Source organism: Dasypus novemcinctus, chromosome 9 (assembly GCF_030445035.2).
Source record: "Dasypus novemcinctus isolate mDasNov1 chromosome 9, mDasNov1.1.hap2, whole genome shotgun sequence".
Classification (NCBI taxonomy): Eukaryota; Metazoa; Chordata; class Mammalia; order Cingulata; family Dasypodidae; genus Dasypus; species Dasypus novemcinctus.
Genome location: NC_080681.1, coordinates 14,628,221 through 14,653,052, shown reverse-complemented (window position 1 = coordinate 14,653,052; position 24,832 = coordinate 14,628,221). Strand labels below are relative to the sequence as shown.

Here is a 24,832-nt window from a genome sequence, read left to right as displayed (position 1 = left end):
AAACTACATAAGCTATCTTCTTTTTTGAAGAGTGGCATAAAAAGTACACATAGATTATGTCAGTTTATTCTTGTTTGTATTATACTGGCTAATAGACGTAATAGAAGGTTACAGGATAGGTCTGGGAGCCCCTGTTAGACGGAGCTACACTAATATCGGTGGTCTTGATTTAAGGTAGACTTTCTAATGCTGCATCCTAACATCACTATTTACCAAACCCTAAACTACCTGCTCAGAGCCACACTTAACCTGACAATGATTTCTAGTGTCCCAGATGACAAGGCCAGCCCATAGGGCAGCTCTGGCAGCAGGAAGTCAATTGCTGGCATTTATAGTTGCCACCTGGCTGTCAAATAGGCTTTCAGGGACTCATTATGTTAGAAAGTAGGGGACAGCTTGTACTTCCATCTCTGAAATACACTCATCTCGATAGCAGATGATGCAAGATTCATCTACCCATTTACTACCTACCATCTTAAAGCAGAAGGTCCATACACTTTAGAGACCATGAGTTAACAAAAATGCCCATTTCTGTGGTCATGTGAATATCCCTGGTTTTGTCCAGAAATGAAGAAAGGCCACAAACACCACCATTCTTTCATGGAAATAACTTTATCTTCACATCTAATTAAACTAGAAGCCTAATTAAATTACTGTTACTACAGCTTGGAGAATTTAGAATTGGTCCCAAGAGTCCCTATAGCTTGGAAAAAACTCAGTAATGAGAAACTCTGACTATCTTTAGTTATATGCCTGACCCAGAGTAAAATACTGAAAGAAGTAACACCTGTGCACCTGAGAATGGATCAGTTTCACACAGTACGTTCCGATTTTAAAGGCCACTTGCAGATGGCGTGACCATTATGCCATCAGGGACAGCCTCTCTCATAAGCAAAGAAGGGCGTGAACTTAGTAAGGTTTACACATATTCCTACATTCTTACACACACCCACATTCAGCAAATACATTTGTGTGCCTACCATGAGCTGGGTCCAATTTGGGGTACTGGAGAAACAGTGTGATAATACACTCTGGGCTCATGGAGCTTAGACTCCATAAACAAATTTCTTGCAGAAGTCTAAAAATTAAGGCCAAACACGGTAAGCATTTAATCTATACAGAAGGACAGTGAAAATATAACTGGAGGAGTGGAAGTGGTTCAAGCAGTTGAGTGCCCACCTCCCACAGGGGATGCCCCGGGTTCAGTTCCCTGTGCCTCCTAAAGAACACAAATATACATACAACAAGCAGACATGGAGCAAAACACCTCACCAAAAAAACAAGCAGACAATAAGCAAAACAACAAGCAGACAATGAGAAAAAAAAAACCTATAAAAGAGCATGAAGTTTACTCCAAATGGTTGGGAAAGTAGGCACAAAATATTTTCCCTCCTGGGAATTCATTTCCTAGGGAGTAAAACTGAATTATGCTCCTTCACTCACAGAGATAATAAGAATCAAATGAAATAAGATATGAAGGAAAACACTGGTGCTCTGTAAAGATTGGGAATTTAGGATTAGATTTCCAACCCCCAAGTAGGGAACACGGAGAGTGGGCACCGTGATGCTCAAAAACAAGCTGGAGGGAAGCAGACTTGGCCCAGTGGTTAGGGTGTCCGTCTACCACATGGGAGGTCCGCGGTTCAAACCCCGGGCCTCCTTGACCCGTGTGGAGCTGGCCCATGCGCAGTGCTGATGCGCACAAGGAGTGCCCTGCCATGCAGGGGTGTCCCCCGCATAGGGGAGCCCCACGCGCAAGGAGTGCACCCCGTAAGGAGAGCCGCCCAGCGAGAAAGAAAGTGCAGCCTGCCCAAGAATGGCTCCGCACATACAGAGAGCTGACACAAGATGCAACAAAAAGAAACACAGATTCTTGGTGCCACTGATAAGGATAGAAGCGGTCACAGAGGAACACACAGCGAATGGACACAAAGACCAGACAACTGGGGATGGGGGGAGGGAGAAAAATAAATTTTAAAAAATTAAAAAAAAAAGAGCAAGCTGGAGCATAACCTGGATGGAGCTCTTGCAGGCAGGAAGAAAATCTGTGCAGAATACAGCTCTCTTAAATAAGGCACTGCTAGGATCATAAATCTGAGCCAAAAATAAGATCACATATGTTCCAGTTCTTACGGAGATTCTTAGACATGAAAACATTAAATATATTGTATAAGTTTTCAAATCTATTCAATTATTCAGTTTTCTGGGAGGCAGGATGATATAGAGCAGAAGACTGGCTAATAATCAGTCAGCCTGAGTTTATCTCCAGCTCTGCCAAAGGCCATGTCAACTTGGGCAGTGCAGTCGAGCATCGCCACCAAGGTGAGGGGGCTGGAGCGACCACCTTCCCAGCCCTCCATGCTTTAATATTCTAGAACTCATCAATAATTTAACCATTCAGTTTGCTTTTCCATTACTATGTATCGGTTAAAAAAATCAGCTCCCTGTTCCACAATAATCCAGTGTTAAAAGGAAAAGGCAACAGCAAACTGGACACACACTGAAAGAAAGCAAGGGAGGCCTGTGAGCAGGAAAACAGATGCCACTGTCCATGCAGTAAGGAGCTACGCATTCAACCTCTAAGAGAAACCTGCATACCATCGCTCTAATTCAATTTACGGAACTTGTCAGAATTGCCTCAATTAGTAATCTGCTTTCTTAACTCACAGAAGAAGCAAATCAAGTTTGGGGATGGTTGTATCTATACAGACAGGGAAAGCGGCAGAAAGTAACGAGATACTGCAAGAGGAATATCCTTGTTGCAGAGAAAAGAAAAAACAACAACAAAGCAAGCAGATGGTGGCTTTGAGCTTATGAATCTGGGCCATTCAGAATGGGAGAAAATAGCTCCACCTAACTTTATAACCCTTGAGGGCATTAATGTCAGACTACATTATAATCAAGTGAATCGTGGGATACTGTAATTTAATCTCTTCCTAATGATCCCGGGTCATACTGTTGAGTAAGAAGGCAGAGAATTACTTTATAAAGATTTAAAATAAAACAAAACAACTTTAGGCATTTAAAAGAACAAGCTTAGTTTTCGAAAAATTAACTTATGTGGAACAATTCCCTATCATGCCCAATAAATAAGCTGAATTTCGAAATTTTCAACATTTAATTTTTACATCATAGTTCCATTTCAAAGAAAATAACATGACAAAGAGATATGCTACAGTTGACAGCTAAGTTACACGAGAGCCATAAAGGCTCATGGTCTCACCCAACAGCATGGGGCTAGCCCCCTCCATCCCTCTGCCATAACCACGCTGGCCTTCTTCCAGATCCTCGAGCATGCCAGGCTCTTCCTAGCCCCAGGGCCTTTGCACATGCTGTTCCTGCTGCCTGGAACACTCTTCCTGGCAAAAGTCTACTCATCTTAAGCAGCAAAATTCTACTCATCAGTTTAAATAATTTCTCCATGAGGCCTTCCTAATGTCCCAGTCTAAAAAGACCTCTATTATTCTCCTGTAGTTACTTTTTTCTTCTTGGTACTTATAAAACATATAATTAAATAATTATTTAATGTCTGTTGTCTCTTTTGGTCCATAAATTCCAAAAAGGCAGGGATCCTGTTTGTTCTGTTCTTCAGCTGTTCCCAGGACTCAGTATAGTGCCTAACACAAGGTAGGTACTCAATGAACAATCACTGAATTAATGAATAACAACAGAATTTAACTTTTACTGAACCTTTATATATAAGGCACTACTTGTGACTTTATAGATGAAGCTGGCTCAGAGAGGTTGGGTAATTTGCTTAAAATCACACAGCTGGTAGTGGCAGAGCAAGGATTCAAACCCATGTCTATCTTATTCCAAACTACATAATATAGTATTTAATATAGTAATATAGTATTTCCAGCACTGTGTGAGGTGAGAGTGGTGGAAGAAGCCATAGTACAAGGCTTGGCCCCTACCATCAAGAATTTATAATCTGGGGAATAAAATATATATAAATGAAACTGAATGCAAGCCAGAATTCTATAATTAAGAGGTATATTACATGGAATAGTTAAATGTTGTAGGAGAGAACAAAAAAAAAAACACCCAACCAAGCTGCAAGGGCATTCAGACGGGCAGAGTACCATGACGACAAAGATGGAAAAGCTAGAGAGCACAAGGCAGGCTTAAGGGACTGGTCACTTAACTAGACCAGTATAACTAGGTCACTGTAACTAGAACAGAGGGATAGCCTAGGCCAGGAAATGATGAAATAAGAGATAAAGAGATAAGCACATACTATGAAATAATTCCATCCGTATTCTGGTCTGCTAGTCTTCTAAGCAAAGTTCTTGAGAAGTACCTATCAAATCTCTCATTAATATTTCTTAAAACTTCAGAAGACAGCAGAGTACAAGCTAATAGTGGCTGCTCAGTTAACAAATGGGGATAGAATAGGCAAGATAATATTTCAAAGTTGTCTATTTAGAATCAGATTTTCTAACTCTAGTAACCTAAAGCTGAATGAAGGAGTAGAAAAAAATTATTAAATTATATGTAGTCTTATTTTTATAATTGGAAGTCATTTAAACTATAAGTAAATAACCATACATGTAGAACTATTATAACTAGATGACCAGGTATCAGGTTATGGTGGCATTATCTTCTTCTCCATCTCCCATAGGTTCAAGAAAGACACTTTGCACAGGCAGTCTCTCTACCCCGCCCCACTTTTTATCCTGAGTTCATGGACATAAGTAGTAGATATTTCTAAATACATATATGGTTCCTGTGAGTACCCATGAAAATTTTCTAGGAATATTACAGCTATGAAAAAAAATTAAAGCATATACACAAATATCTGGGTATCTAATTGGTAACGCATCCAAAGCGTTATGGAGATATCTGACATAAGGAAGCCTCAATCAAGGAATACATACTAAACCCCACATTCTCGTTTAATCCTCATGGTAGACCTAGGAGGTAGTTATTTATTATTACTTCCATTTTATAGATGAAAAACTAAGGTCAGAGAGATTAATTTGTCCATGGTCACCACTGAAGCTTGTATCCAAGTCTGTTTGATACCTGAGATCATATTCTCCCCTTAACCATGGCCACACAAAAAAACTATCAATCATACTAACAAGTTAAAACTTTGATGTAATCATGAAGGTTAAAAAAAGAACACATATGCTTCTTACATTACTGCCAACCTTGACTCACTCTTATTCTCCCCACCCCCGCCCCAGCCTGTCACCCAGCCCTGCCAAGTGATAAAACCAAATACATTTATGCTTCATCTGTCTCCTTTTATCCTCTGGAGCTGGTTCAGGGCTGTATTTATTAGGATCATTTGGCAGACAACTGGGTCCTGAAGGAAGACCCAGCATGATGCTGTCACAGATCAACAGGTGTATTAAGAAACCATATAAATCATACATATAAAGTACTTGAAGGCTTTCGAAACTTTCCCATACATTTTATCTTTGGGGAGTCATGATCGTACTCCATTTTTAGGTTGGGGAACTAAGGCTTAGAAAGATTGTGCTCTGTCTAGTATGACCTTGGCTGGTAGGACCAATTTCGCAACTATACGACTTACCCCTAAAGACAAATGCATTGATTTAAGGTATCTTCACGCAGTACTTCCAAATGTATCACTGAGTTGGGACATCGGTGCCCCACTCCCAGCGCTTGGTCAGTAAACAAGTTATTTAAACCTTATCTACAAAAGTAAGGAATCTAATCAGCTGATCAGCCAACAATCTACAATTCAAAGAGTTAAGCACATTATCATGAGAGTTCAACCTTATCCTTATTAACAAATGTTCAGAAAAGAGAAGTCTGTTTATGGGCATCACTATCTGCCAGCTCACTGGGTTTCTCATGCCTTGGCTTACATTCACCTTCAGTAAGGTCCAGGAGGAAGTGGTCCTCAGAAGCTTTATAGCATGAAGAAGTATAAAAGATGGATTGCCCTGCCCTCTATTCTGCTTTCCTGTTCCACACACACAGCCCACAGCAATAGCCACCTCTGAAAGGGCAACTCTTCTCAGTTCTCCATCTCCACCGCTGGTTATCCAGCTCTAGCTTCATGCTAAAATGCTTTCAACGGTAAGTTCTAATACCAAACTCCTCACCCACACCTCTCTTCCCTTTTCATTTCCCCAAAGAGGTATATTTTTTTACTTCCATATATGTTTTCCTAGAAACTTTAGTAATGCTCCACCCTTCATGGATTCCTACTTCCACAAAGATCATCTGTACAGAAGCTCCTTTACAGACATCCCTAAGAATCAACCCCATCTTGATTCTCTCTCCATCCAGACCCTTCCAGAGGCCCTTCCAGACCACTGAACTGTAGTGGCCATGCCTTCTTCCAAACTCCCCGCTAGCTGTCTCTGAACACCCAAGTTCTTAGGATGACACCAATACCAACATCTTTAATGTTTAACTTTTTTTGTGCACTGTCTTGGACTCCACCTAGATTCAAACTTCTAGAACGCAAAGAAGAGTGCAGTGCTTATTACACGGTAGGTAGCTCAATAAGTGTTTTAATGATATCTGCCTAATACTTTACATTTAGCAAAGCATTTTGACAAAACGTCTCATAATGACTATGCAAACAATCTATAGAGCTGTGCCTTTATAGTTTAAAAAAAAAAAGAAAGAACTATAATGGTCAGTGAAGTCAAGTAACTTGTCCATCATCACATAGCTATGAAGCAGCAGAGTCACACTCAAATCTGGGAACTGAGATCTCTCTTTTGAATTTTGTATACAACATATCTATGCTTTGAATCCAGTATGGTAATAAGTAACAGGTACTAGGTAAAATTTGAGTTCCTTGTTTGGGAAATATTAAAGTTAATAAAAATTTTCCTTTGCAGTGCAACTTGGGAAGGATCTTCCTTTGGAATGATCTTACTATTGAACTAGACTTGTAAACTGCCTCAAGTACAATATAAGACCTTGATTTTTTTTAGAGGAAACAGGGAGAACAGAACAAAATTCTCAACAAAAGCAAACATAAGAGAGACAGTACTCACAAGTCCTAGAAAGAACAAAGGTACAAATAATTTTCTTCTAACGAATATAAATCAAGCCAATTAATCACACATAAGTTTCAAACTAGCATAAGGTTGAGTATACTAGTGATAAGCTGACCATTTATTTTCAAACATCCATCCAGAAAGCCAGGAGGAAAAAATGCCCCCGTTTTGGTACCATACTGTAGGAAAGGGAGAAAACACATTGACCACTACATCTCTACTGGTTTGCTTTGGGACTATCCAAGATAGTAGCTTTCCTTAGCATCTGATTTTTCAGCCAACAAGGAATGATAAAGTATTACCCCCAAAAAAGTGAGTCAAATGTCTTTCATAACTACATGAAAGAAATATTTCTGCTCATATTTCACTGAAGCAGTCTCTGGAGGTAGTAACAAATCACCCCCAGATCCGAAATCCAGGCCATGCTCAAGTTCACCTGGCAAGGAGAATAGCCTCAATTAGCTTCTAAATCTGAACTCAACCAATAAACATTTGTGAGGACAACCTCGGGCCTCCTCTTCTTTCATATTAATCATATTATTTCTTAAGACATTTAAAATCTAGTCCAAAATTTCTCAAATTGTAGATAAGGATGAGGGTCAAATACTGAAAGGCAAAACAGAAAAGAAATTATATTCAGAGAAGACACTCCCAGGAGAACACCCAGGTCCTAAATGGAAGGATTTTGTTTCTACTGGAGTTTCTTGAAACGGGGGTAGAGTTGGGAGAGGGAAAAATAGCCTCAATCTTATATTAAAATAGTAAGACTCTAGCATTCACATAACAACTTCTATGGATCTGGAGTATCTGTCATGAAGATTCATTCCACCCAACTAGCTGAAAGCCACGTAATACTAACCCAACTCTGAATGCAGTCACCATTAAAACAATTTAAAAAGCTGCCTAGAACAGACCAAAATTGATCAGGTTGTTCTTCAAGCCCCATTACTCCTCAAATCCACCTACATATAGATCACTGAGACCAGACAGTAGGAAGAACAAGGTTCACCACATTTTTAAAAAGGGGGTAAAATATGCAATAGAAACAATGGTTACAAAAGGATAGAAAAGGAGCTGAATAGAAATATATAAATGCAATTTCTATTTCATAATATTTTTGGAGGTGATGCCACAAAGCCCTTTTCAGAAAAGTTGCATCTTTAATTACATGCGAAATTCATGGTTTTGTCTATCTGCATACTGATTAGGACCTCCTAATCATATAAAACATCTGCACATCCTTTTGCCAGCCTCTGCAAAGCCAGAAATTGAGGAGTGGGGGTGAGGAGGGAGAAAAGAACAAGTCACTCTCCCGCTCTGACCACTACAACTCGGCACTAAGCACTGCACTGGATGTGAGGATCACATGAGAGTATCAGGCCCACTAGGACAAAGTTGGGAGCCCGGTCTCTGTAGTCACCCACTGAGACTCCAACACCTGCTGGCAAGACCTGATTAGAAATTGGCAGAGTGCAAAAAAGACTATTGAAAGCTCTGTGACCCTGACATGTAAGATCAGATCAAAACAGGATGGAGAGTCTATTGCTATTGCTTTTTTTTATCATTATAAAAAGAAAACAGCCATTAGAAATTGGCCAGAACATAAGCCTTCTTCCAATTATTTCCACAGACATGAGACTCAAACTTCTAATTAAAGATCATTATGCACAGCGCCAAATATTTGAGTCAGCAGAGATCTTATGCAATTGTTACACTGCATTCCCTGTAGGCCATTTTTCTTACCTGGCTAGTTCTCTACTCTCACCCCAACCAAACCTCAGGTGAAGACTTATCCTTCCCTCAGACAATCTATACTTCATCAAATACTTCCTCCTGAAATTCCCAGTGCAGACGCCCTGTTAAATCCTTCTACGGGTTAGAGGTCTGCCTAGGGTGCTGTGTGGGAGAGGACCCTTCAGGAGTATTTTGTTCACTCTGCTCAACCAGGACCAAGAAGGGGAACCCTACAGAACACATTCCTTCACCCAAACACGAATGGAAGGAACAGGACCCAAGAGAAGACTGAATAAGGTAGAGGATGGGGCAGGGGTGCGAGGCTAAGAACAGGTTACCTGAGGTTGTCAGGAAGTTCTGAGGCAGCCAAGACGCTGACCTTTAGTTTCCAGGAGTTACACAGGCCTGACGATCACCACAACAGGCTCAGAGCCGCAGCTGTGAGGCCTCAGCAGGCACATTCGGCCCTGTCAGCCTGCAGCACCAGCACACACATTCCTCTTGGAGCTGACACCCCAGAGAACACAGCCTCTCTACAGGGCCTGTTTATTTAAGAAACCAGATGCTTTGATGTCAGGGTAGGAGTTGGGAAATTATGTGTAAAGAAGTATTTAGTGACAGGAGCAGAAAGAGGAGAGAAAAAGAGCAACAGTTCCTGGCTTTATTAACCATGAGTTTTCAAAGTTTTAAGGAAATGTCAAATGGTCTGAGCACAGGAATGAGAGGCGAGGAAATTATGTCAGCTACCACCATGACTGGCCAAGGCATTTCGTCTGTTTCTTTAAGACAGTTTCATGCCTACCCTCCAAGGGAGGAGTGTTTTGAAGCAACCCAACTCAGCAACCAACATTAATAAGATCTTCCAGCCTTGCTCAATTTCTCTTATGTACAAAGGTGATATGTGTCAGGAACACTCCAAACACTTGAAGGAAAGACTCAATTATAAGTGTAGAATGAACACACTTTAGGTGTAAGGCAAAAGGAAGGCTGTTCATGGAGTCTCAAAAAAGGGCACTTATGAATGATCCCTAATAATAAAAACAATAGCTAACTACTTACTGAATACTGATTATGTTCCAGACACACTGTTCTAATGAGTTCATACATACACACACACACACACACACTCAGCCACCCTAAGAATTAAATACTCTTATTATCTCCATTTTACACATTAGGAACTAAGACAGAGTTAAGTAACTTACCCAAAATAACACTGCTAATAAGCAGCAGAGCTAGAATTTAAATACAGACAGCCTGGTCCCAGAGCCAACCCAACTCTGTTATACTGCTTTTCCCAAGTATGTCAAACCTCAGAACAAAATTAGGGACCCCAAAAACAAAAAGACAAAAAAAAAAAAGACAAAATTAGGGAGCATAATTTTTGGTAATGTCTAAGTAACTGTCTTCCTCCTCTGCTTTCTAGTCATCCCTTTTGCTTCCTTTAGTAACAGCCTTTATATATATATATACATTTTTTTTTCCAGAGCAGTTGTAGGTTTACCACAAAATCATGCAAAAAAGTCGAGTTTCCATATTACTTCCCCTCCCCAGTTTTGCCTATTATTAGCATTTTGCATTAGTATGGTACCTGTTATAAGTGATTAAAGAATATTACTATATTATTAACTATAGTCCACAGTTAACATTAAAGTTCTCTTTGTGCGGTACCAGTTAATGGGATTTTTAAATTGTTTATTCTGGTAATAATATACAACCTAAAATTTCCCCTTTTAATTGATTTCAAATAAATAATTCTGTGTAACATCAGGATGTTGTACTACCATCTCCACCATCTATTACCAAAACAGAAACTGTGTATCACTTAAAGCACTAACTCCCCTTCCCCACCCTGACTCCAGTCTCTGGTAACCTATACCCTAGTTTCTGATTCCACAAATTTGTATATTCTAATTATTTCATATTAGTGAAATCATACAATATTTGTCCTTTTGTGTCTGTCTTATTTTATTCAACAGGATGTTTTCAAGGTTCATCCATGCTGTCACATGTATTAGAACTTCATTCCTTTATACAGCTGAATAATATTCCATGGTATGGATATACCACAATTTATTTATTCAGTCATTGGCTGATGAATACTTGTGTTGATGTTGCTATTAACATTAGTGAGCAAATATCTGTTCGAGATCCTGCTTTCCATTCTTTTGAGTATATATGTAGAAGTGGAATTGTCAAGTCATATGGTAATTCTGTGTTTAACTTTCTGAGGAACCACCAAACTTTTCCACAGTGGCTGCACCATTTTACATCCCCACCAACAATGAATGAGTGTTCCTATTTCTCCACATCCTCTTCAACACTTGTAATTTTCCATTTTTTCAATAGTAGTCATTCTAGTGGATGTGAAACGGGATCTCATTGTGGTTTTGATTTGCATTTCCCTAAGGAACAGCCAATATATTTTTACTTCTTTCTTCTTTCCTATGAGCCTGTTACAAATTATTTATAGTATTATAAATAGAAAATATTTCTCTGTCCTTCCTCAAATCCTAAAATGCAGCATTTAATCATTGTGACCTCTTATGAAAAATATACTGTCCACAATAAATAAACCTGATACATTTGAAATAGATTGAAAAATCAATAGATTGGGGAGGAAAAAAAAAAAAGAAAACCTCCCAGAGAGAAACAGGGAAGCTAGAGAATAACCTACTGGATTTTATGAGTAAAGAAGCCTGAGTCAGGGCACAGGTCAACTAAAACCAGAACACTAAAAGCACTATCACGCTTTAGTTGTATTTTACTTTAAGAAGATTAATCAAATGCTAATATATTCCCATAAGCTAAATAAGCCACTGAAAAGGGTCTAGGAGATTTGCTAAAATGTTCTGGGGCTTTTCATTCTCCAGTCTGAATTATCTTTTTTTTGTGGGGAGAGGGGGGCATCTTCAGCATGCTCAGCACCTAGCACAGATGTGGATGTCTGATTGGCATTCACATGTATTTTTTATATGACTTAATATGGATTGAAATGAACAGCATCAATTTATAAGAAATAAGAGAATCAAGAACCTTTGCTGCTTCTTGGGAATTTGAATCCTGTCATCTTATAGGAAAAATGGCATTTTCCTTCCCCAGCTGTACAAAAGTGTACAATATTTCTGATAAAATGTTGTACTGCCATGCTGATACTTTTCTTTCACACTATTTATAAAGGGATCCAAAATTAAGAGTGCTCTTCACGTAGTTCTGGATGACTTATCAAAACAAAGAATTGAAAAGCAAAGCAGGGAAGCAAATGTGGCTCAAGCAACTGGGCTCCCACATACCATATGGGAGGTCCCAGGTTCAGTTCCCAGGGTCTCCTAGTGAAGGAAGGCGAGCTGGTTCGCATAGAGAGCTGGCCTACACAGACAGCTGGTGCAACAGAAAAGAGACACAGAGGAAAGACAACCAGAGACACACAAACCAGGGAGCTAAGGTAGCTCAAGCGATTGAGCACCTCTCTCCCACATTGGAAGGTTCCAGGATGGGTTCCCAGTACCTCCTGAAGAGAAGACAAGCAGACACAGAAGACTGTGCAAGGATGAACATAGAGAGCAGACAGCGAGTGCAAGTGGCAAGGGGTGGGGGTCAGGGGAAATAAATAAATAAAATCTTTAAAAGAAGGAAAAAAAAAAGCAAAGCAGACTGCTAGATAATTCTTGGTTTAGAAAACAGAATTCTCTAAGAGCTACTTTATCCAACCATTTTTAAAGTAAAGGCTATTAAAAACAGCTTCACCTTTTACCAGATATAAAACTCACAAAAAAGATGGGATCCCTGAAGAGGCCATGAATGCTTAACAAATACAAAAATAGCTATTTTAAATTAGGTCACTGGAAGAAGACTGAAAAAATAGAAGCTAGAAAAAAAATCATTGGAAACTAGCTAAATAAAATGAAAGAAATAGAGGGAGGTTTCTTTATATGTAGACTTCAAAGAACGCATGGTTTCAGATCTCTTGAGTAGATTTGGCCTAAGAGCCCTCTGAGCCAGTTTCCTTAGGCTTTTGCTTTAAAAATGTATTTGAAATGATATATCGATTCAAACTATCCAGGGATGACTCTAAACGAATAAATCCAGGAGTGGTACCAGACCTAAAGGTGGGTCATCCAGCAAAGGAAGAGTCTGAAATAGGGAGTGAGAATGCAAAGTCCAGCAGGCACAAAGGAGGAAGTAGTCCCGGAATAATTTAAGCATCAGTGTTGTAAAGTCTTTCTCAACCCAGCACTGTGAGAAGGAAATCTACACAATTTTTTTTCAAATAGGAAGACTACCCAGTAAACCATTCCACCCTCTCTGCACCCAACCTGAACAGAACCGTCCCACCCTGGTAGCACTAGCCTGGCTACCTTTACGCAGCTGCTGGGCCTGCGTTCAGTGAAGTTATTCCTGAATACTAGTGCCCAGACTGTGAGTGCCATGGATCCCGGATGTGAGAATTATGTCACAGATAACAAGGATGGCCCAGACAGGAGGAGAAAGATAGTCCAGGGGGAGACTGAATCGGCTCATGTGGACTGTGGACAGAGTAATCCAAGGGCAAGAGGAGGGACGGGGTGTCCCCTCTCTGCCCCCCAAGTGCAACTCTCTCTGAAGGAGGAAAGAGCACAGTCTTGAAAGATATAGTAGAGAAAACGGGGCAGGATGCAGAAAGAAAATATATTAAAATGAAAACACCTTATGCAGATGTGGGTAACAACGTTTAGATGGTTGATTTTGGAAAAACGCGAGGAAGACGCCCGAGCTGTCCCGCAGCAGGGAGCCCGGGCGTGCCTAACGACCGGCCTCGTCGATCCAGTCGCGTACAAAGGCTGAGCTGCTCGTCCCCTCGGGTGGAGTCGCCGCCACGATTGTGAAAGACTTTTGACTAGGAACTGGCTCCAAGCAGAACCCCTGCAACGTCTGTCGTAACTGCTGGAAGCAGCGTCGGGGGAACCCAGCCCTCCCGCTCGAGCGCCCGACAGGAAGTCCGCCTCCAAGGAGGGAGCAGGGCCGGGCACCGCGGCCGCCTCCCCGGCCGGCCCGCGCCGCTCCCGGCCGGCCCGCGCCGCTCCCGGCCGGCCCGCGCCGCTCCCCGCCACGCGCCGTCCGAGCGCGCCGCCGCGGCTCCGGGGCCCGCCCGCCCGGGGAGGGCGCGGCGGCGGCGCGCGGCCCAACTCCGCCGAGCGCCGAGGCGGCGCTTCCTCCTCAGCGTCCCCGGGGCGCGAGTGTTTCCACAGCCCGAAAACGACGGCGCTCGAGTTTCCAGGCAACTTCGGGAGGAGCACGCCGGGCAGGTCTCCGAGCGCCTGCCCTGTGACGACACAGGCGCGTCCGCCGCGGAGCCCGGGGCCGCCCGCGCCGCTCCGAGCGCCGCCGCTCCGGGGCCGCGGGGGCCGCTCACCTGGTGCGTGTTGTTGGCCAGCCGGCCCTCGACGTCCGGCAGCCGGCCGCAGTCGTCGTCGCCGCCGCCGCCGGGCGCGCTGCGACGCCAACGGCCGCCGCGCGCAGCCGGGCCCCGGCCCGCGGCGGCGCGCAGCCCCCAGCTCACCCCGACGGGGCCGGGCCAGCGCGGCAGCGGCGCGGCGGGCGGCGGCGGCGCGTCCAGCCGGTCCTGGCCCAGGGTCGCGGGCGACAGCAGCTGCAGGAGGAGGAGGAGGAGGAGGCCGAGGCCGTGGGGCCGGCTCAAGAGGCTGCCCGCAGCTCCCCGGGGCCGCTCCATCGCCGCCGACTGCCGACGCCGCCGACACCTGCCGCCCGGCGCGCCCGCCCACCCCCGCCGGCGCCGCGCCACACCCCCGAGGCCCAGCCCGGCGCTCCTTGGATACGCGCTGCCGAGCCTCTCCGCCCCCATAGGCTGCCGGCCTGTCCTTCTTCCCAGGCCCACTTCCTATTGGCCCGCGTCGCCTCTGGCTCCGGGGGTCCTGGATTCGGATGCCAAGAAGTGGGACTGATTGGCTGGAACGTGGCAGAGACGGCTGAGGTCATCGCCGCCTCCCCCCCCCGCCCCTCGCCCGGCGTCTCCCTGGCCGGGCAGGCAGAGTTAGCGTAGGAGCTCTCCCGGCCTGTACGGGAAGCCCCCGGCTCTCCTTGGGGGTCTTTCTGTCACCCTCATGTTGAGACTGCGTTGGTCCCTTCTCCTGCCTTAGAGACACCCCTAAAATTCCTTCGGTTGCGGCAGCGCCTGGGAAATCTCCTTAGGTAATCCCTGAGGTCGCTCGGCTGGAAAAGGGGGCCTCGTCGTAAACCGGTGCTTCAGGTTTTTAAACCCTGCGCCCTGGCGCGCCTATTATCTGCTGAAGCACCAGCCTTGCTGCCAAGGTGAATGCGAATTGTGGACCAAATCCTCCAGAGGCAGATAGACATCAGGACATCCGTGACTCCTGCAAGACTGATGGAGTCTTTCCACCACGTTAGGGCTCACTTGCCTTCCCCTTCTGCAGGGAGGTAGGCCAAACCGGCAACTACAGGTTTTCCCGGGGTTAGAAAGTAGTTTAGGCCTTAGGGGCAGAAAAGGGGGGCAAGTAAGCCCACTGCTTACTTTCTATATGGCATTTCATAGAGCACATTTATCTTTACCAAAGTGCCTTAACCCTCAATAGAGTGCACTGTACAAATTTGGTTTTCAGTATATATCCCTTAAATTAGCCCCCCTCCTCCCCTCTCCCCCCATTCCTCTGTACCCTTTACTGTAGAAACTGTGCACACAACTTTTAGAACATGCAGCACAAAAAAAATTAGTTTTTAATCTTTAACTCCTATCTCTTCAGAATGCAAGATGTTCAATAGAAAAAATAGCAAAGAGAAAGATACAAAATATGCAAACTGTTACAACCAGATAAAGAAAGCAACTAAAAATTACCTTTAACTATAAACTGGCAGTAAACCCAAATGGGATATTCTTTATAGAGCAAAATGGTGTGGTGCTCCTAATCCAATGCTTACATCAAAATCCTTCTGGGTCAAGTTAGAATTGAAAAATATTTTTGAATGGCACCTGAGGATGGTGAAATCACTAGAACAGTCATCCAAGTTCTCAGCTATTGAACTGACAAGATAAAGCTCCATGAAATCTAGTGATCAGTTTGTTCCTTTCTGTAACTTTTAAAAAACAGATTATTTTCTAGTCTATGCCAACTGTGGAGTAAATCACAAGACAGTCAGTTCCAGTAGCATGTGATTAGTGGGGGGGGGGGGGGGGGGGAGAAGAGGGATTAAAAGGAATATTTCTTTGTTTAGGTGACACAAAGATGAATGGTCTATTGTCTGTCTGAAAAGAAAAAAGCCAACTCAACAGTGCCATCTCTTGGAGAAACTACCAAATACACTTAATATTAAGATTATTTTAGAGGAATTATCCTATGCAGATTTAACTCTAAATTGAATATTAAACTGTTGCAATTGTCTGTACCTTCACTTTTTAAACGGCTATCATTATATGTCTACAGTATATATTTCCTCCCTCAAATTACAACCTGCTGGAAAATGGTACAATACTTAAAGTTGATAAGAGTGAATTGTTTTAGTAGGTCAATTTTAATAATGGTAAATAAATACAAAAGTTACACTATCAATTCTCCCTTATGAAATACTGGACATAAGACCTTACCATATTTGTAGGAACAAAACATGTAAATTTATCTTACTAAAAATCATACTTTTCTCTAATAAATTCTGTAGATGAATAAAAAGGAATTACACATCACAAAACCATTGCTTTTCCTAGTAACATTATTCCTATTTAAGTGGACACAAGAAGAAACCTTGTAAAAATTTTAATATTCTACAGAAAATCAAAGTTCTCTTTGAAGAAGGCACATTATGGAGGGTATAAAATTTACTGTTTTGCTAGTTGTAGTCTAAGGTAGTCTAAGGTACAACTGCCCACCTTGCAGGAAGGAAAACATAGCTTTCTCTTAGCTAAAGCTGAGAGATGGGCTAAGAGCCACTTCTTAGTATTTCTTCTTCCCTACATAATTCATGTGAATCAGATGCACACCTCTCACCTCTCCCTAAAGCAGTGTGTGCTTTGTCCATTTCTACTTTGACCTAAATGGAGTTAAAATAGAGAAGAAAGCTTCATGAAAGAAGCACAGACCATATCTAGCATTTGTTTTCACAGCTTTATCCCCAATGCCTAATACAGTATTTGGCATACAGCTGGTGCTCAATAAATTTAATAAATGACTATTTTTTTCATGGTTTCTATTAAAGTTTAATAAAATGAAGTGAACATGATAGAAACTAATGTCATGATTAACATGTTATATTCAGTAAGATGATGGAATATAACATTAAAATCATTAAAAGAGTGTCCAGAACATTGGTAACAATATATACTCATTTCCTACTTGCCTTATTTGTGTCCAGGATAAAATTCTTTTCTTTCAAATTTGTCATTGCAGTTTCCAAGTATATACACATAAGTACAAGTTGTTTTTTGCCGGATCTACAGTTTTAATAAGAATTCAGCCTACTCAAATAATCAGAATGTATTTAATATCAGAGTACAATTTATTACAAGGTTAATGAAAATAATCTGTAGAGCCCAGCAAGTAATTCTGGGGTCCTCACTGGTGGATTACCACCAATCAATTCTGCCTAATCCACATGTGGATTAGTCACATTGTGGATATTATATTTCAAATCCCCATATTTCTCTGTAATACTCAACAAGTATCTGGCTTTAAGGGACCTGGCATTGTAAAATCAAGAGCTGGTGCTATGAAGCCAGAAAATCTGAGTTCAAAGCTCAAAAGCTAATTTTCTATGTCTATGACACACAGCCTTAGATTCTTAATCTGTAGAGATAACGGTACTTATTGTATATGGTCATTAAAAAAAATTTTTTTTTCTCCTCCTGTTCCTTTTTATGTGGTCATTTGTTTTAAAAGATTTATTTATTCCTCTCTCCCTCCCCCTACCCCCGTTGTCTGTTCTGTGTCTTTTTGCTGTGTCTTTGTCCGCTTCTGTGTTTCTTTTTTGTTGCATAATCTTGTTGTGTCAGCTCTCGGTGTGGGCGGTGCCATTCCTGGGCAGGCTGCACTTTCTTTCGCGCTGGGCGGCTCTCCTTACAGGGTGCTTTCCTTGTGTGTGGGGCTCCCCTAAGCGGGGACACCCCTGTGTAGCACCGCACTCCTTGCGCACATCAGCACTGCGCATGGGCCAGCTGCACACGCATGGGCCAGCTGCACACGGGTCAAGGAGGCCCGGGGTTTGAACCGTGGACCTCCCATGTGGCAGACAGATGCCCTAACCACTGGGCCAAGTCCGTTTCCCTTTATGTGGTCATTTTTGAGGTTCAAATAGATTGATTCTTTAAATAATCTCAACCAATCATATAATGACAGCTCTAATGGGCAACTTCATAATCTATTCCTAAGGCTAAATTTTTCAGCCTTAGGAATTTTTTTATTTCTGAATTTTTTTTTCTTACACAGCTAAGATTTGTAGTTGATTGACAAAGAGACCAAGATCATTAATTATGTTACAGACCTTAACATCATAAAAAGGAAAATCTCTTCAAATTGTACCCTTTATTTAGATAGACGTAACACAAATACCTGTCAAGACACAAGACTCTTGGTACAACAGTGTAGGAGGCTTACTACAACCCATCAGTGTCTTGGAGAGGACCACAAAACAAGTTCTTTTGATGGTTAATTAGTAGTATCTCCATATAAGGAAAGAAAAAATAAACATTTATTCAAGAGACACTACAGGACTGAAATGGGTTTACATCTATAAACCACTGGGGGGAGCTGGACTAGGCTGAGTTCATTCACCAATGCCAAGGGATTCTGTATAGAGTCATTAAAAGAATTTTAGAATAGACATTCTCATAGGAAAGAAAACCACTACTCTTTTTTTGCCCCCAACATAAGTATTTCAAATAAAAGACTGAATTATAAGACAACTGTCTATTAACCAATATTTTAAAAGTATCTTTATTTCAGAACTGCCTTTATGTACAGACATCATTTTAAAAAATGCAAATAAACTGGAGATTTTCCAAGAAACAGGAACTGGAAATAAATTTTGAGGGCAATTGGGAGAACTTAAATTGTCCAAGAAGTTCTGAGGATCATGCTTCCTTAAATATCCTTGATAACCTCTTCAAGTTCTTCCTTTGTGAACATGTGGAAATTCTGGCCAGGCTGCACTGTGGCTAGCTGGAAAAAAAAAATAGGAAAGGGTTAATGAGTTGGACTCAATTACCCTGCCGATGGCCCTCAGATGGCTAGGAGCTGTGTTGGTGATGCAGCTGTTCATTAGGAACTGAGGGATCTGCTGTCCCAGGGATCTCCTTTCCAGGCTGTAGTTCCCTAAAATAGCTCTCTGACTCCAAAATAAAAATTCTTATTGACCAAATTTTCTATTTTGAGGTTAACTACCACACAATAGTTAATGAAATGCCTGGTGTCATTCTCATTTCTTCAAGTTACTTCAACAAAGTTCTCAAAAGAAATGCTAAAGTACACAGGGCCAGTCCATCTACCTGAAGGTCTGGTCTAGGAAGACTGAAAAAAAAAAAAAAAGTCTGACCTCAAAGCCTGCATTCTGCACTAGATCCTCCCCAAAGATATATCCAATTACAAGAAATGTCAGATGAGTACCAAATATATTTGCAAAATACATGTAAAATTTTACTCAAGTCTGTTTAGACCAGTGGTTCTTAACAAGGGGTCCATGAGCTTGAATTGAAATTCAAAAAAACATTATTCTTGTGGGAATGTTGATGGTATGGGTATGATGTATTTACTACAGTACAGTGTGGACTTAGTAAGGGGATCATGGTTTTCATCTGACTGGCAAAGGGGTCCGTGGTACTAATGTTAAGAACCCCTGATTTAAACTATGAGTTCTATTGCTTCCCTTAAAGTTAAAACATCTTTACTTGATGATCAAAGACACGAGGACAGAGGATATAAGGTCAGTAAACTAGAAGACAGTGAGGGTCTCTAGAGTTTTTATCAGGTCACCACAGGGACGAAAAAAAAGGAAACCGGGCAACTCTGAATAGAACAGAACATTTCGATAGAATCGGGCTGCAAATCATTATTAATAGGATTGAACCAAGTACTGCCTTCAAGAAGTTATTCATCACTAGAAGAGTAAAAATAACCCCTGCATTTGCATGATGATGAATGCATTTACATAATGAAGTACGAACCCTTTCTATTTATTATCCCACTCTACTTTCAAAAAACCTCTGTAAGGCAGATAGAATAGATATTTTTTCATTTATTTTATCAATAATTAATTACTAAACCCGTGCCTAATAAACACACAATGACTTATGAAGTAGCAAATCATCATGCCATGAAAGAAATTTGGAATTTATCTTGTAGTCAGTAGGAGTCAGAAAAGGTCTATTAAGTGGAGAACAAACAAGATCAAATATGCAATTTAGAAAATCCACTCCAGTAGCGCAATGGGAAAAAAAATGGACTGTAAAGGAGGAAGGCAAGGCTGGAGGCAGAAAGCTGAGTTAGAAGATCTCTGAAAATACACATGGCAGGAGAAAAAACTATAGTCAGGGAAGTTAAATTAATACCAAGGCCAAATGTGGCTAATGAAAGAGCCTGGATGAGACACAACCCAGATGTCCAGGCTCTTAATTTGGAGGACTTTCAAAGCAGCACTGTAGCTTGAAATTGAAGGAGCTAGAAAATATCTCTGCACTTTCAGCTGAACCAAACAGGCCTTAGAACTTACTTCACCAAGAAATCAACGGCACTACCTTTGAATTTCTCTGAGATGCAAGGAGACAATCTTAGCAGAAATGCCAAGACCCTATTCAGTACCAAAGAAAGCAAAGTACTAGAAAGCAACTGATAAAATCCCTCCCAGGAGTCAAGATATGGATATCAGTCCATTTGTTGTCCCTCATCGCCTCTGGTATCAGCAGAATCAACAAGGATAAACCTAAAAGGTGAAATAATTTCAAATATTTTGCTAAGAAGCTGAAACAACACCATTTGATGAAGTAGGTTTTTCCATTGAGGAACCATGTGAAACTCCCCCTCCACCTACTACTGCTCAAGGAGCAACTATCTGCCCCTCCACCATCTTCTTTCAATCTCCTCTTCTGAGACTATCCCACTTTGAGATCAGTGCTTGTTTTAGAATCCAATTCTGCCCTTTCCGCTGTCGCCTCTAGAACCGGCTTTATTGGTGAAACATTTCAGAACATTCCAGTACATTCTAGAGCTGGCTCCTTACCTTACCAGAATTCTGAATTTCCTCAATGCGTTTTGCTCACAACTCTCAGAAAAAGTTCATTTTCCATTGTTCTCTGAAGCCAGGGTTAGGAGATAGTGGTGATCTGCTTCTATATCCATATTTCTACACCAGATTTGCAACTTTCCTTCAATAATCATGCCTTCTTCCAAGTCTCTGCTACCAAGTGAGAGCATTCTCCTAAACTCATCATCTTCACATCCACTGAGGACTTTCAACCTGGATTCCCAGTAGTCCTCTCTACCCAGGCACGACCCAGACAATTTCTAGCCTAATGTTTCCCTGATATCTTCTACTCCTCTCAGCAATCCACTTGCATAGCCACAATGGCTTCACCTCTAAAATACAAAATTCTGAAATCATCTTCTCTGACCACATCATCCAAATTTCCCAACTCTGCCATACCCTCATGACTTCTAATTCTCTCTCCCAATTTATTGAGAACTCTAACATACTTGATTCCTCCCCTTGGAGGTGCTTAAGAGTACATTTTTGGAATCATACTGTCTGGATTCCAATCTTGGCTATATCATTTTAGGTGAATGAGTGATATTGGACAAAGTATTCAACTGGTTTGTCTGGATTTCCTCATCCATAAAATCAGGATAATGACAGATAAATAATGGGGCTGTTGTGAGGACTAAATGAAATAATCCATGTAAAATAGCAGAGAGCTGTCCATATTTTAAGTTGTCTAAGTACAACAACTGTCCCATTGCTTTTCTTTTTCATTGTTCGATCTGCACCCCATTACTGATCACATCAACAACACTTTTCACTACTCTCCATTCTTCTGCCTTTAACCAGTTAATCCCCTAATGGGTTGACTTTAGGTAACAAATATCCTAATACGTACTGGCCAGTTTAATTATAGACCTATGGTTTCAGCCTCATTTAGATATCTATAAAATTTTTAATTCAATTATAATATATATACATACTATACCTCCAAGGGTAACCACTATCCTGACTTCTTACATCAATATATTTTGTGATTCTAACCTCAGTTGGGTTTTGTTTTGTTTTAAAGATTTTATTTTTTTTTAATTTATCTCCCCTTCCCTCCCCAGTTGTCTGCTCTCTGTGTCCATTCACTGTGTGTTCTTCTGTATCCTCTTGTTTTCTTGTCAGCGGAACTGGGAATCTGTCTCTCTTTTTGTTGCTTCATCTTGCTGCGTCAACTCTCCGGGTGTGTGGCACCACTCCTGGGCAGGTTGTGCTTTTTTCGCGCTGGGCGGCTCTCCTTGTAGGGCGCACTCCTTGTGTGTAGGGCTCCCCTACACAGGGGACACCCCTGTATGGCACAGCACTCCTTGCGCGCATCAGCACTGTGCATGGGCCAGCTCACCACACAAGTCAGGAGGCCCTAGATTTGAACCCTGGACCTCCCACGTGGTAGGCAGACGCTCTATCCATTGAGCCAAACCCGCTTCCCTCGGTTGGTTTTTTAATGCAACCCAGTAATCCTTTTATTCATCCCTGCCATTCTTTTCCTATTCACTGTGACTTTTCCAAACATTTCCCATTCTCCTTAATATCACTGCTGCATTCACCTACCTTTAGAAGATGATCTAACCATCATCAGGGAAATAATATGACATCTCTCCCAATTCACCTTCAAACCCACCTTATCTTTACTCATCATCGCTTCCTTGTTTCCTATCTACTCTTAGCACCTCATATGAGGACATTCAAAGTCTGGTCCATGTCTCTCCAATCTTATCTACTGCCATTCTCTATCCTACGTACATAATCCATACCCCAGCAGTCAAACTAAACCCTCAAAATTCCCTTTTATGCACGAGGTTATTGTACATCTCTATGCCTTTGCCCATGCCGTTTCCCCTTCCTTTCTCTAGTCATCACCTCTTCAAGGAAGCTTTCCTAATGCTCCTAATGGCAATCTGTTCTTACTGCTGTTATAGAAGTATCAGCCCTCGCTGTTATTATTTGCATGTCTCCCTCACTATACAGGACACTACTTAAATAAGAAGTGGATTTTCCATGTTTGTATCCCTGGCATCTAGCACAGTACCCAGCATATAATGGATGATCAACATAATGCTGGATGAGTTCTACTTTTTGCTTCCAACTCCTTCATTTGTGTTAATGCTTCCTTCTACCAGAGCTTTTATACCACTATCTAACCCCTGCTTTTATTTCTTTTGACATTATAAAATCTACTATTTTCTTCTCTGCCTACAAAAGTGTTTTTTAATCTTCTTCCATCTTTAAAAAGACAAAAATCCTTTTCTTTATTCTGCCTCTTGCTGACATTAATCCAAGTTTTTGAGAAAGAGCAGTGTACTCCTGTTTTTCCCACTCTATTACCTGTCCCTTCACTCTTATCAAATTCTGGCTTCTGCTACCATTGTTTTACTTAAGATATTTATTCAAAGATCAGTAACTTAAAAACCAAGCATAGGGAACGGATGAGGCTCAAGCAGTTAAGTGCCTGCTTCCCATGTGGAAGGTCCTGGGTGAACCCAGTGCCTCCTAAAAATGAAAACAAACAACAAGCAAACAAATGAAAAAGCTAACTCAGGGAAGCCGATGTGGCTCAGTGGTTGAGTGTAGGCTTCCCACTTAACAAGGCCCCAGGTTCTATCCCTGGCCCCAGTAACTAAAAAAAACAAAAACAAAAACAAATAAACAACAAAAAACACCCAAGCATACATTTTGTATATAATTATCTCAATCTATTTAATCTTCAGCACTGGAAGCTATGATGTATGAATAAAAACAATAAAAAGAAAACTACCTCTATGTTAGTTGCATTCAGTTTCTCCTCCATTACTTGTTTGAGAATGATGAGTGAAGATTTGATGGCTTCTTTCAGGGTCATAGACTTGAAACAAAGAAGGTGAAAAAGATTATCCATTAATTATGCATAACTCTTCTTCCTTCAAAGATTTCCCCTTTATCTCCCTGAGGAAATGGTTTAGCAAGTATTACTAAATCAAGCATCTTAATTAATACAGAATATTACAAGTATCTCCAGAATTCAAGCAAATGGTAAATAAGTAGAATACATTTATTCAGAGGGAAAAAAAAGTGCCTTATTTAGAGCACAAAAAAGTCACCAACTTTCATATGATAAATGATCTCTGAGTAAGGGGAAAGGGCTATACTCCTCTAGTTATCTTCTTTTAATTTTGAAGCAAGATAATGTAATACTCGTGGTATCCAATGAATAATAATACCCAAATGATCTAAGAAGGTAGCCCAATGACAGAATATCTGCTCTTTTCTTATCCCGTTTTGTATCTAGTTTACTCTACATGTAAAGTCAATACTATTAAAGTTTGATGTGATCAGGCATCCCAGAGTGAGCCATCTGAATAATAAGTATGTCAAGCTTCAACCACACCTATGAATTAGCCAGAACCAAATCTTCCCATCCCACAAAGAAATGTACCAAACAACTATTTGCTTCAAGAATCAGCCAAGTAAAGCTGTGTAGTAGCTTGATACTGTTTATGAATTCCAAAAATAGATATTGGATTATGTTTGTGAACTGGTCTGTTCCTCTGTGCATATTAGATTGGACTGGATTCAGAGGTTTTACTTTCACTTTATTAAATAATAATTAAGGCTTTGATTGGGCCACATAAGTAGGACATTGAGTCCCTGCTCTCTGGGTGGGTGGGGACTCAGAGAAAACAACATGGCAGAGGAGAAAGTTAGTTTTGATCCTAGAGCCTGGGAAGTAAGCACACAGAGAAGGAGATACATAAGGAAAGAAAGAAGGCTCCATTAGACATGGCAGAGGCCTGGGAAGAGAGATGAGCTGTTTGCCTGACAGTTTACAGCTAGCCTTGTGGAGAGCAAAGCAGCTAAGCCCAGAGAGAAACGAGCTCCGGGAGAGAGAC

The 24,832-nt window shown here is 41.4% G+C and overlaps 2 protein-coding genes and 1 long non-coding RNA gene across 7 annotated transcripts in view; 1 reads left to right on the top strand and 2 right to left on the bottom strand.

The window, feature by feature from the left end:
* SORT1 (sortilin 1) overlaps nucleotides 1–14,475 on the bottom strand; it is a 79,639-nt gene extending 65,164 nt beyond the window's left edge. For 3 of the 5 annotated variants that reach the window (XM_071217208.1, XM_058303078.2, XM_058303079.2), the window contains exon 1: nucleotides 14,122–14,475. In XM_071217208.1, the coding sequence (XP_071073309.1) occupies nucleotides 14,122–14,439 (318 nt within the window). In that variant the 5' untranslated portion in view covers nucleotides 14,440–14,475. Of the gene's footprint in view, nucleotides 1–9,067; nucleotides 9,265–14,121 lie in introns of those variants that run through there. The other 2 variants (XM_071217209.1, XM_071217210.1) reach the window with 1 other exon arrangement.
* A 590-nt stretch (nucleotides 14,476–15,065) lies between these two features.
* Nucleotides 15,066–16,125, top strand: LOC139439644 (uncharacterized). The gene is made up of 2 exons (XR_011649601.1): nucleotides 15,066–15,164; nucleotides 15,957–16,125. It is a non-coding gene; the product is annotated as an uncharacterized lncRNA (long non-coding RNA).
* Nucleotides 16,126–18,648: 2,523 nt separating this feature from the next.
* Nucleotides 18,649–24,832, bottom strand: part of PSMA5 (proteasome 20S subunit alpha 5) — a 29,821-nt gene continuing 23,637 nt past the window's right edge. Inside the window, exons 8-9 of the mRNA XM_058303081.2 lie at nucleotides 23,722–23,808; nucleotides 18,649–18,889 (exon numbers count right to left, since the gene is read on the bottom strand). Of these exons, the coding sequence (XP_058159064.1) occupies nucleotides 18,812–18,889; nucleotides 23,722–23,808 (165 nt within the window). The 3' untranslated portion in view covers nucleotides 18,649–18,811. The remainder of the gene's footprint in view (nucleotides 18,890–23,721; nucleotides 23,809–24,832) is intronic.